This window comes from Calonectris borealis, chromosome 4 (assembly GCF_964195595.1).
Source record: "Calonectris borealis chromosome 4, bCalBor7.hap1.2, whole genome shotgun sequence".
Lineage (NCBI taxonomy): Eukaryota > Metazoa > Chordata > Aves > Procellariiformes > Procellariidae > Calonectris > Calonectris borealis.
In genome coordinates this window covers 43,332,200-43,344,269 of record NC_134315.1, presented here as the reverse complement: position 1 = coordinate 43,344,269, position 12,070 = coordinate 43,332,200, and the positions used below count along the sequence as shown (strand labels likewise).

Genomic DNA, 12,070 nt, shown 5'->3' with positions numbered 1-12,070 from the left:
TATACATGCAATGTACTTTCATGTATGCAATCTGTGGAGATAATTTTCATCATGACTTACCTATGTTTTATTTTGTTTGCCCTTCTTGCTAGGTTGTTATACGTACCACTGAGAAGCTATCAGTTCTTCAATAGTTAAGTCACATAAGCTAATATTTACTGGTTTAAATTTTATAGGAGGAGATCTGTGCTATTTAGTTTTTTAAAAATTGTTACACCATAATAGTTCACTGTTTTCCATCACTTTAACGGGGGGAAAAAAGAATTCTTTCTAAACAGAAGTGAAATCTCCAGAATTGGAATATATTATCAGATTAATATTTTAACTGGGGAATATGAATAAGGAGATGAAATGTCTAATCCATTCTTTTTCTTTCAGCATCAGCTTGCCTTGCCTGTCTCTAAAGTTTGAGAGACACAATTCTTGACTACTGGCTGGGCTTGAAGGGTGTAACAAGTCTCTTCAAAAGTTCAAACTTTTTCCTTTTATTCACTCAGGGTTAGCCAACTAGCGAGGTGAAGCTGAGAGGTCTCCATAACTTTACTCAGAATTGAGGGCTGTTTATATGATGTAAGAGAGGACTGCATCAGTTTTCACTATTTTTTTCATTTAAGTGTAGGGCAAGCTCAGCAGGAGGTGGATTTTTTGTAACGTTGTCAGACTGCAAATTTTTCAAGGCACTGACTGAAATCAGATGATTAAGCCTTATTTGCAGTAAAAATGGTTTGCAAACAAATGATCTCACTGGTGTTTACATCTCAAGGTACTTTGATCTGTCTGTGGGAGTCTGAGCCCTGAATAAGCTTGGCGTTCTTTTCAATAGCTATAGTGATTCCTGCTTCAGTTGAAGGAGCTTAGTTGCTTATACTGTGACTTCAGCGTGGAGACAGTTTACAGTCTGGCATATGGTGTTAACATAAAATTGGCAATAGTTAACCTTAATATGACAACCTGTAAACTGGTAATTCAAAAGCTGCTGCTACAGCCGCTACTACCTCCTTGCAGCAATAGCAGCGCCACTAAAAAAAAAAAAATATGCCAACAGGTCATGGTGTAAAACACTGCAGCTCTCCTAAACTGTCCCTACCCATGAGTTGGAGTCCTTTGCCTGAAGTAAGAGACCAAAACAATCCATTTTCAGCACCCTAAATACTGGCATTAAACATATGATATAGTGAACTAATATTAGGGCATTATTTGAGGAACAGAATGTAATTTTCAGCAAGTGCAGGTGGTTCTATATAATCAAGAAATTCGTACCACATCAGAGGTTAATTATTCAAGCAAGATCTAGACGTAGTTATCTTTTCCAACAACACATGAATGTCCTTTCACATGTATGCTTGTTTCTATTTAGCTATCACAGTTTATAAAGAAAAGAAAGAATACAAAGGAAAGAGTAAAATAACTTATTTCCTGCATAAAGAACTTAAGTTCCTGTTATACTCTTTATGCGTGGAAATTGCATTAACATTAACATTTGTCCTGTTGTCCACAGCTGATCTGAAGAAGGGTCTTCAAAGTCATTTTGCACCATTGGCATTGTTTGTGTTTTCTATGCATGTGGTATAAAACTGACTTGACTGAACAGTGTGACATATCTCGTTCCTAACTTAATACAACCTCTCTTCCAAGTTAGTAATATTTGCATTAAAGGGCTCATTGTTCTTAAGTAAGGAATATATTCGCTCTCAAATGATGCCATACAAGTTGAAGCATGAGATAACATGACTTGCTCTGATCACAAGGGCAAGCATGAGGCACAGCCAGTTTCTTTTGAATAGTTAAATTGTCAGTAATTGGTTGTCATTTACCTTTTTTCTCTTGTAGTTAGAGCTGCAGGCATTTTGCCTGTGCTCCATACTACCGATGCAGCTGAACAACAGGATATCTGACAATACAGAACCATGTTTTCTTTTACTTTTTTAATTAGTAATGCATGAAGTTAATTTTGTCCATCTATCTGGAACACAAGTTGTTATACATTATGTTTACATGGATAACTGGGCTAATCAACAAAGTTTTTCCTTTAAGGATTTCAAAATTCCTGGCAGAAAACAAAAAAATTGACTAGAAGATTCTCAGGCTAAAGGGAAAAAATGTTTTATCTTGGTTATTGGGTGTCATTATTGAATGGGTGAGTTGCAGGTATTTGAAATGTCTTTTGCATCTTACCTGTTTATCGTGCTACTGATTTTCCTGAACTCTGATCTATTTATTTTAACATAATTATTGTCCAAAATGAGAAATCACTTGATATTGTTTTAGCTGAGCAGCCTGTAATGGTGTTACAGTGTTAGTCTGCGCCTTCAGATTGTAATTGGATTGGTGTGGCATTTGACTTTTTGAGGAACGGAAATTATGGCAGTGTGTATGTAGAGTTTTAGTAACTAATTAGTTTCTTGTTCTCTTAAATGTTTAAAAACAAATATTGACCATTTCAATTTCTCACAAATGCCATGGTCAGTTCTTTGAAGACTTGTTCATAGGATATGAGAATTGTGTTGGTTTTAGAACTTAACCCTACCAACAGTCCTTTAATGGTCTCGCCAGTCTTTCCTGCCAAAGTTGTATTTACAAAATCAGATTTCATCTTGCAAAACACCCAAGCATATGCATTTCCAGCCTGATACTCTGAAAGAAGATGAATCGTAATACTAGTAATTCATTCTTTCTGATATTACATAGTATCTTGTTGGTTTCCGTCTGCAGCCTTGCTGAAGTGATTAAAGCACACTGGCTTTGTTAACAGATGCTGCTGAGGCAGTTATTACTGACTTGACAGCCTGGTGTAGTGTTATCATAAGTATGTCCTTCTCCCAGGCGTGCTATATGAATAGTGTAAGATGAAGGAATGAAAGCAGAGGAAATGTGATGGCATATATGTAGGTATGTAGAAAGAAGAGTCTGAAGCGTACAATAAAATGATTAAGTCTGATTGACAGTAAAGTCTTTAGGTACTAAATAAACAATTTTCACTACAGCTTTAATAATATTTCATTTATTCACTTTACCTTTGATTTGTTCTCTCAAGTCAGCTAAAGGAGGAGATACGATTTTAACCAAATTGATGTCAGGCTGCACTCTTGCTTTCTACCTTTGAGAATATTCTTGCTTACCAGCTAATAAATACATTTTCATGTGGAAGCTTTTCATCTGGTTGGATTAAACAGAAATGTTACTCTGGAAGAGGATATCATGATGTCCCTGAAACACAAGAACAGCTGTACTGGGTCAAACCACAAATCCACCTAGCTCAGCATCCTGTCTCTGACAGGGGTCAAAAGTCAGTGCTTAAGGAAGAGTAAGAACAGAGTGAGAAAGTGATAGTTCATCTGAGTACTTGTACAGCAGTTTTGTATGGCTGAATGGTGGTTTTTAGAGTTTTAGTCCTTATCAGTGGATTTTTTATTTCCTTCCACTGACTTTTTCTTGAAGCAATTCTTTAGCACTCACACTATCCTTTGGCAAGCTCTAACAGCTTAGCTACGTTTTATGTGAAGAAACACCTTCTTTTCTTTATTTTGAGCCTAAATCCAGGTATAAATATTGCTGAGAATAGCTGTAACAGCCAGAGTCTTGCCTAGGCTAACACTGGCCTATGTGTTAGCATGGATTGACATATGGACTTCCTTGTCATTCACCCTTGTACAGCATAAATGCCTAAGCTCTTTTTTTTTTTTTTTTTTCAGTTGCAGCTGTGAAAAATCTTTCTGCTAATACACAGGGTTTTTAGGGGGTATTATTAGCTTATTGAAATAGAACTGCTGTTGATACAAAAAGGTTTGATATGAAACTAGGACAGGGTGACCTGAAACTAGGATAACTTGATTGTCTTGCCAAATACACATACTCTGATAAGGCCTATCATGCACTGGTCATATGCATGTAGAAACTAACAAGGATTAACACATGGATAGCATGGTGCTGTCACTGTGAAAGGTGGTGGTCCCTCTCCTACTTCTAAGAGGAGGGAGGGAAGAGTCATGAATTAAAATCCCAAGTTCCCCACTAAAAAGAATTGCATCAGAGCAGTGATTTAATTACAGCAAGTCAGTGAGCAGGTGTATTTATTAATCACCACTGTGAGGTATCAAACTGTTCATAGCTTATGGTTTGCTATACCTGTATACAATGTATACTCATCAACAAAAATTTTTTGTTCTCCTTGCCCTTGTCGTTTGTAGTGGTCTTGATCTTCTAAAACAATAACTATCTTAAGAGGTTTTTTATTAGAACAGATGGTGAAAATTTGATTTCCATTGCCACTTATTTCTTTCCCTCCTCAGTTATCTTTTTTCCAGGTTAAGGACTTCTGGTTTGCTCAGTTGGACCTTGCAGCTATCCCATGCTTTGGATCCTTTTTTAGTGCCCCTTTCTGAACCTTTTCTAGTATCTGTAACTTAAGGGAGACGGATCAGAACTTCACACAGCATTTGGAAGATGAGCTTGTCATGGAAATAAAGTAGCAGGTCTTATTTTGACCACTACTAAGTATTGAGCTTATAGTTTCATGGAATTCAAATATGCCTGGCATAGTATAGTATTACGTATTAACAACATACAAAATTGCTGTTGGCACTATGTTCACACAGCTTATGTATGTATGGAGAAGATGTAATATTCTTGAAGATAGAAAGTAAGCTTAATGTATATGGCATATCTAGGGAGGAATACGTGTTGGTGCTGTAATTTTATCCCCTGCATATACTTTGAATTGTAAGTTGGAAATAGTGGCCAAAAATAAACAACCCTAAAACAGAATAAGGGCAGTCTAGCAGATAAAATCTATTTCCTTATATGCATTTAGGTAAGAGGAAAAAACAGAATTATCTCGGTAGCAGAATTTTGGCTAGTCCTAGAAAAGGGAGAAGTAAACTTTAGGAAAGCTGCTAAGTAAGCTAGGATCGCTTCCTACTAAAGATGCCAAATCTTGTTGATGAGTTATAACTACAGTTTTAGCCGATTGGAGTGTCAGGAAAGGACACGTATGCAAAGGTGAAAATGCAGCAGGACTTTCTTTCTCAGTATAAGCCTACCCTGTAAAGAAAAAGAACAGAAAAAAGACAGAAGGTAGTTAAGAGGCTCTTAGGGAATCAGAGAAAGCAACTTGTTTGCAGAAAATAGCCTGCTTTTCTTTTCAAGTCCTCCTTGCATGATTAGTACAGTAAAAGTAGATTTTTTTAGTGTCAGTGTAAAGCTGACCGGTTAAAAAAAAAAACAAGACAGAAAACAAAGAAAAAAACCCCACCCGTCAGAGCTGATAGCTATATGTAGTCTGTTGATGTCAAAGATTTTCTTCCAGCATCGTTGGGTTATAGATCAAGAAGAGTGTGATGGACAACCCCATAAAGAAGTGAAAAGAAAAGTGAAGAGAGTAGTCTTGCCTTTAGTGTTTTGGGTCAAGATGTCAAAGCAGTCTTTAGGGACCAAACACTTGGTTTTTTTGCAGTTTATTTTTGGTCTTGGGCATTAATGTTGCATCATGATTGCATTATTTCCCCTTTTTTCTATTTCTTTCTTCTCTTGCCCTAAAGTTTTGCATGGCAGTGGGGAGCATTTACTCATATTTCACTGATTCGCAGTGAAGGTTCAGCTACCCTGGGGGAAAGTCGGTCTCAGAATTGATTACACAACTTGCTTGCGGCTATATGACCTGTTCTGCTGCATTCTGTTTGCTGGTTGGGTTTGACTTCAATTACCATCTTCCGTGTCTGAACAGTGAGTAAAAGCACCATGGGAAGTTATACAGTACTGTAGAAGCATAATTCAAGAACTTGTGGTTGGCCAGTGAAGAAGCAAGTTTATTAGGCTAGAACCTGGAATAGTGTCATCTGCTGGGTGAAGTGATTGTGAGCAAAATTAAGTAACTAATTTGTGGGAAAAAAATGATTATGAAAAAAGAAACTGTGGTTAAGAAGCTATTTTTTTTTCTGTATAATAAAATGCAAATAGGAAAAAAATCTTACTGTGTATTACTGCTAAGCACATTCCTCTGCGGTTTTTTGACCCCTGTTTTGTTTAAACTCATCTGCCTTGAATTACTCAACAGCATATATTATAAATTTATTTTATATTACATTTGGTGTAAAAAATTTTCCTGTCATTGTCTGTCTGCTTCATTGAGGCTTTTGATGAGGTGGCAATGGAAACAGCTTAATGGAGTCTTCTGTATATAGCTTGATACAGAGCTTGGAGCCTTTTGCTACCACCACTGTGATCAAGCACAGAGTTTTATATAATGCTGATGAATGAATGAAGTTTGGGACTCCGTAATTTAAGATTTTAAATTTTTTTTTTTTTTTTTTTACTGTGTATTAATTTGAAGCTATGTATAACTGAATTTTTTTTCTCCTTTTCCTCTTTTCTGTGATTGCATCTTTGAGTTATTTCATTCCTGGACCATGTCTGGGTACCGGAACTGGGAGAAGGGTGTTTTTCTTTCTTTTATCATCTTTAGTGTTCCCATTGCTGGCTGTGTGTGAACCAGATGAGAAAGTTGTATACTTTTATGCAGAATGAACAAAGTCAGACTGAAGGGGCTGCAAGATCAGTAAACTGAGACAAGTTAAGTATGAGGAGAAGTCAAGCTGGTAGAGGAATTAGACCTGGGCTTAATTTAGCCACATGGATTAAGAAAAGGGTAAATGAAAGAAGAAATTGGAAAAAAGGCAGGAGAATAAAGCTGGAAAGAACAGGAATGGAAGGAAGAGGTTTTGAGACATATTGTGTATTCTTTGGGCATCCTGTTGTACATGAATGTTTTCATGCCCAACCTTCAACTGAAGGTGCACGCGAGTTAAATTCTTTTCAGAATGGTTGGAGATGGTAGCTGTTTTGCAGAGTGCTCTATTATGTAGCATTTTTCAAGAGAACATTATCTTCTAGCTCTGCTGAAGAAGAAGCTTTAGTTTTGAATAATAATAGGAAAGAAATGACAGTTAAGAGTCACCAAAATCTTTTGCATCAGTCACACTAACATTTGTAATTATCAGACACATTTTTCACATCTCTTGTTGTTTCAATGAAATCATTCAGCATCCCCAATCTTACATTTGGAATTTCATAAAAGACATTATTTTAATTTTCATTACCTGGTGCAATGAAATTACATATTCTGTCACCAAAATAAACTAAGTAATTGAGGGAATTGAGAGAATATGTTTGGTTTATATGTAACAAGGTCCTTGGCTGTCTTAAACCTAGCTTACTTTTTAATATGAAATAGTGGAATAGTGCTTCAGAATTAAGGTCCTCCCTCCAACCTTGGGTAAGCAGGCCGTCACACCTCTCTGATACTCCCCTTCTTTTCATTGGCCTTGTTCTGTAACCTCAAAACACCTTTCCCTGGGTGTATCCGATTTGTCTAACCTCTGACTTGTTCTTGTATTTTCAGATATTTTATCTTTAATGTGTTTCTTCTCTCTCCCTAAAAGGGAAAAGATAAGGTGTGGAGGGAGGGTTAAGGTATCTTTCTTCATTCTCAGTATGCTTTAAAGGTGTGTCGACCATAGACATTGTGATATTTCTAGAACGATGGACTTAAAGCCCTTTTCTGCAAAGGTAGATGCATCTAAGTGATGGTTAACAACAGTGTGTGCCTGTTGAGAACAATGGGAGCACTCAGATGTGTGAAGTTATTTGGGCATGAAGGATTTCTGGGATTGAGGCCTTAGTCTATAATTACTCTGATGAAATCTCCTTGAAAGCAAGCTGCTGTACAAACTTGCTGTTTACATATGAGCTGTTCTATCTACTAAATTGGGCATTTTAAGGGGTTCTCAGTCATTGAAAATAAGGCTATTGTAAAACTAATTTTAGGGCTTACAACAAGGGTTCATAACGTTATGTACTCCATAATACCCAAAATACCTAGTTAACTAGAGACACCATTTCACTAACTACAATTTTGGAATTTGCTGAACTTCACAACAGAAATAACTGTCATAGTCTTGCATATAAAATTATCAGACAGTTAAAGTCAGACACTATTTCAAACCAGGTAGAAAAAGAGTAATTTGGAAAGGTGAAATTGTATGGACTTTTAGATATTAAAAAAAAAACTGGCTTAACTAGGTCAGGTTAGCATGCATAGTATCTTTCTGTCTCTCTCTTGTTAAAAAAACCCAACAAAACAAACCACTTTTCATTGTATTATAGAAAAGGGAATGCACACAGTGGTAGGGTTACGAACAATGAGAACACAGGCTGCTGGTAATTGAGAAGGGAAAAAGACTTCTGCTTTTTAAGACTAGACAAAGAAACCACTTATTTGGCAGGCAGTCTATAAGCAGTGACCTTGGAAAAGCTGTTACAATTTAATATTAGGTAGACTCTTGAAATTTTATGTAGCAAATATGAAGTTGTATGTGTTTTACGCTGCAGACTTCTTGTCATTGTTTTCCCTCGTATCTAGAGTTTATCAGATACACCCTCCAACTAGTTACACCCTTTATCTTTTCCAACTCGGCCTGAATTTGTGTAGAAATTTTGCATGTGCCTTAGTCCAGTAAACAAGTTTAGACCAACAAATTAGCCATTTCTTTGCCGTGACCGATTTTTTATTATCAGTTCTAAGACATTCCAGGCCTTCAGTAACCACGTGAAACTCTTAAACTACGGTGATTTTCCAGACCATGTCAATACGAGTCCTTTATATCCTTTATTTCATATTCTTTCAAATATGGAGTTGAATTTATAGTGTTGTCTTCTATAATCGACATAATAAATGCACTAACAGTTCATTCTGTAATAACTCTTTCTTCAGGTTGCAAAAATTGTTGTCCTGTTTCTTCCAGCTGTGAATGACTTTTTATTTAGCACCTTACAATAAGATTACAGACTCTTTCCGCGTGCTGTTGAGATAAGGCGTTGAGAATGCTCGGGGATTTCTGTTGTACTTCTCCTTAAATCAAAGTAATATGGATAATTTAAAGTTCAGAGATGCTTAGCTTTGTTTTTTCACAGGTAAAAATAAATGGTGAGAATGCATAATGGCTCTGAAAGTCACACCACTTTTGGATATTCAAGATCTTAAAAGATTCAGTTGCTCTTGTTGAAAAGGTGGTTGTAGGAGGCCACTCATCAGAAAGCATTTCCTTGTATAGATGATGGCAAATGGAGATGTCTATTTAAATAGACACCAGTATTTTAGAACTGAGTATGTGTGGCTCAAGGGTTCCCTTTGTCTTGGAGATAAGATAGTCTTTAAGGTTTTAAAATATATTTTGGTATATGCTCCTGTTTTTTTTTTTTTTCCTTCCTTCATTCTCACTTGTTTTTCCATTTATAGAGATATCAGCATTTTTTCAACGTTTCTATTGGAGCCGTATTTTTAAGATTTAATATATTGACAGCTCTGTGAAGTAAATCCAGTATTTCTTTATGTCCTACTCTGTGCTCAAAAAGATCATTTACAGTACAGCTTGTAACATTGGCATTGGCTTGTAAAAGAAATAACTTCCTTAAGAACATACTTGGAAAATTATTTAAGACACTAGTGCATTTGAAAACTAAAATAGTTGTCTGTCTGTCACACTTACAGAGGTGAAAAGGCATACATAATAAAATTAACTCCTTTCCTTGTGTCCTGTGTGAATGAGACTGAAGCTGGGCCTTGGTGCTGCAGGCATGCCGTACTCTCAACCTCGCTACGCGTGAATAGTCTCGGTAATTTTACTGGGACCCCTCAGTTACGTAAATTGTGTGTTTGTGTGTATACACACCCATAGTACAGGATATATATTCAAGTGTTATACTGAGGCAGTATGTCTGCGATGGTAAAATGTGACGGTAGCTGTTTAAAAAGTCTCTGCTGGTGTGGCTCCAGGAGGGCAAACGCAGTAAGTTCGAGTATCTTGTCTTCGATGTCACGCACCGAAATGCAGGTCTGCCCTTTTAGCTGAGCCGGTGAGCCCACCGTTCGCTTGTTGAAAAGGCTGGCAGGTTTGGCAGCTTCTCGCGTGCACGTGAACTTCTTCCGCCGTCCGTGTGTCTGTCACCATGACGATTCCCTTTGACACTTGGGCCGTAGGAGGAGGCGGGGGCAGCGCTGGCGGCGAGGGGCTGGAGCCCCGTACCCCCCCGGCCGGGTGTGCCTCTGCCGTAGGTTGCAAGCGGGCTCTTGTCGTCGTCTTCCCGTCAGCAATGGAATACGTGGCTTGGTTCTCCTGGCTAGATGAAGCAACCCGCAGCGACGAGCGCTGCCGCCCCTGGCGGCAGCGTCCCCCGCGGCGCGCAGCGGGAGGCGCGGGGCGCAGGTAGCGGGGCCGCCCCGCGGGGCCGCGCCCGCCGCCCGCCCAGCCACTGGCGGCGGCTGCGGCCGCCCCGAGCTGACATCAGCGGCGGGGCAGAGCCCCGCTCCTGCGCCGAGGCGGCGGCGGCGCGCAGGCCGGAGCCTGGTCGAACATGGCAGCGTCCCCCGCGGCCGCCCTTGCCTGAGAAGTGCCGCGGCCCTTCTGAGCCGGCAGACGGGCTTCGGGTTCGTCACGTCCATGGATGTCTCTTCTGATCCCTATCTGCCCTACGATGGCGGGGGAGGAGACGGCATTCCGCTCAGGGAGTTGCATAAACGAGGTATGCCGGATTACGTTTGAGTTACTTGTTTGCATAGCTGGATGTGTAAGACTGCTGTTCAGATTTGAAGCAGAGGTGTAAAGGCTTGTTAATTACTGCGTGCCTTTGTTTTGCCAGCCTGATGCCTTTTATAGGAGGAGAATTCCGTTCTGGCTGGTTGCTGTGCTGTCAGTGATTGTTTTCTCTGTGGGCAGATTAGTCCTGCTTCACATCTCATCGGCTTGTGACTCCATCTTCGATATGTGGCAGTCTTTCCTTTCTCTCTCTCTCTCTCTCTCTCTCACTCTCTTAAATCAATAAAACCATCTCGTGCACAAAAAAACCAAACTTGTGGTTGTGACTGACCATGACCAAATTGGCAAGAGTTTATTCAATAGGCTATTTTCATGCCTTTCACTAACTTGAATAGGAACAGTGTTTGTCTAGCTTTGAAGTTTCCGTACCTGCTTTTAGACTTGACTCTTTGTTGACGTCTTTGATATGTGAAGGGAAAGCTATACAACTGTAATATGTCAGTTAAGCTAATATTAATGAGCTCTTAAGAAACTGGAGCTTTGTGGTAGGTTCTTTACACTGTTGCTTGCAAGGAAGGAGATTTAAAAAGAAAACAGTGTTATCGATGATCAGGAAAAAATCCTCTTTTGAGCTTGCCTTTTGTTTCTTACTGCAAATGTAAAGCAGAATATGTTCTATAAAGATTTGGTTTTGTACTGAGAGAAGATATAGGAGAAGTAAGTTAAAGTTATGCCTTCAAATTCTGAGGATATAAGTCTTTTTTTTCTTGGTTGGATTTAATAGTTAAACACCTTGGTGTTTAAAAACAGTAAATGTGGTAAATTCTCACTTTATTTTTGTTTAAATTGGCTAATCTAAAATTAGAAAGTTATCAACGTTTATGGCTGCTGGTGATGGCATTAGAGAGGAGGTAGGCTGAGAATAAAGATATGATTTACATAAGAATTTTTTTTTTCTCTCCATGTTAATTTATTCTTTCACTTTTCCTTGTAAACTCTTATTTCTTTAAATAAGTTAATTAGGTCACACTTTTCATTATGTTCATCTAGTATTTTTATCTGCATTTTAGTAGTTTACATAAAAGGTTATTTGTTGTCTTTTTATGATTCTTAAAATGTTTTTCAGCATACCTTAAGAATATCAACAAGTTCTAATATGGTTTAGAGTATTTTAAGACAAGCAAATTTTTCTGTGCCTAGATCGTTATTATGTAACAGGTGCTGGATAGTTCTCTAAGTCAGATTTTAGAATCACTTCTGAGAAATCGAGGATGGTTTGTAAGGTGTAAATTGGAGATCTTATCCATGTATATAAATACCTGAAAGGAAGGTGCAAAGAAGACAGAGCCCAGCTCTTTTCAGTGGTGCCCAGTGACAGGACCAGAGGCAATGGGCACAAACTGAAACATGGGAGGTTCCCTCTGAACATCAGAAAACAGTTTTTTACTGTGAGGGTGACTGAGCACTGGAACAGGTTGCCC

The 12,070-nt window shown here is 38.4% G+C and overlaps 1 protein-coding gene across 9 annotated transcripts in view; it reads left to right on the top strand.

Annotated features, from left to right (window-relative positions):
• CLCN3 (chloride voltage-gated channel 3) overlaps positions 1-12,070 on the top strand; it is a 70,911-nt gene that overhangs the window by 19,921 nt on the left and 38,920 nt on the right. Inside the window, exon 1 of one of the 9 annotated variants that reach the window (XM_075149353.1) lies at positions 10,349-10,575. The exons of 7 other annotated variants lie outside the window; for them this stretch is intronic. In XM_075149353.1, the coding sequence (XP_075005454.1) occupies positions 10,494-10,575 (82 nt within the window). In that variant the 5' untranslated portion in view covers positions 10,349-10,493. Of the gene's footprint in view, positions 1-10,348; positions 10,576-12,070 lie in introns of those variants that run through there. One more of the 9 variants, XM_075149356.1, reaches the window with a different exon arrangement.